This window comes from Monoraphidium neglectum (assembly GCF_000611645.1).
Source record: "Monoraphidium neglectum strain SAG 48.87 unplaced genomic scaffold scaffold05878, whole genome shotgun sequence".
In the NCBI taxonomy this organism is placed as follows: Eukaryota; Viridiplantae; Chlorophyta; class Chlorophyceae; order Sphaeropleales; family Selenastraceae; genus Monoraphidium; species Monoraphidium neglectum.
The window spans coordinates 2,293-2,930 of NW_014007754.1; the positions used below are offsets into that span (position 1 = coordinate 2,293).

A 638-nucleotide genomic window follows, 5' to 3' on the forward strand; every position below is an offset into this window, starting at 1 on the left:
GGGCGGCGGGAGCGGGGGCGTGAAGAACCCTTACTTTCAGTCGTGGCAGGCGCACGACGCAAACGCCCCCGTGACGGGTGTGGTGTTCCTGCCCGCCAGCGCCGCGGGCGACGGCGCGGGCACGCTGGACGCGCTCTCCCTGGCGGAGCAGCAGCAGCACCAGCAACAGCAGCAGCAGCAGCAGCAGGAGGAGCAGGAGATTCGGGAGGTGCGGCACGTGGTGGCGTCGTGCTCGTTTAGCGGGCAGCTGCGCGTGCACGTGCTTTTCGGGCGGCGGGCGCTATAGCGCCGCTGGCAACTCCGTTGCGTGTAATAAACCACATCGGCAGCGCTTTGCCCGGCGCGTTCCTCACCGCTGTGTTTGTGTTTGTTGTACGGCGCTGGGAGAGCGTGGTGGCACCGCAGGCCGGGCTCAGGATGGGCGAGCAGTCAAGCGGTGGTGGTTGAGGGCGAGTTTGCATGTTGCAACACGCACGTGAGTGTGCGTGTGGATGCATTTGTGTGTGTGTATGTGTGTGTGTGTGTGTGTGCGTGGATGCATTTGTGTATATGTGTGTGTGTGTGTGTGTGTGTGTGTGTGTGAATGCATTTGTGTGCGCGTGTGGATGCATTTGCATGTATGTAGTTGTGTGTGTGTG

General features: G+C 62.1%; 1 protein-coding gene across 1 annotated transcript in view; it reads left to right on the forward strand.

The window, feature by feature from the left end:
• The window catches only part of MNEG_16001 (WD repeat-containing protein 44), a gene marked incomplete at both ends in the record, with an annotated part of 2,304 nt that extends 2,018 nt beyond the window's left edge, over window positions 1-286 (forward strand). The window contains one exon of the mRNA XM_014035528.1: window positions 50-286. Within this exon, the coding sequence (XP_013890982.1) occupies window positions 50-286 (237 nt within the window). The remainder of the gene's footprint in view (window positions 1-49) is intronic.
• Between the last annotated feature and the right edge of the window lie 352 nt (window positions 287-638).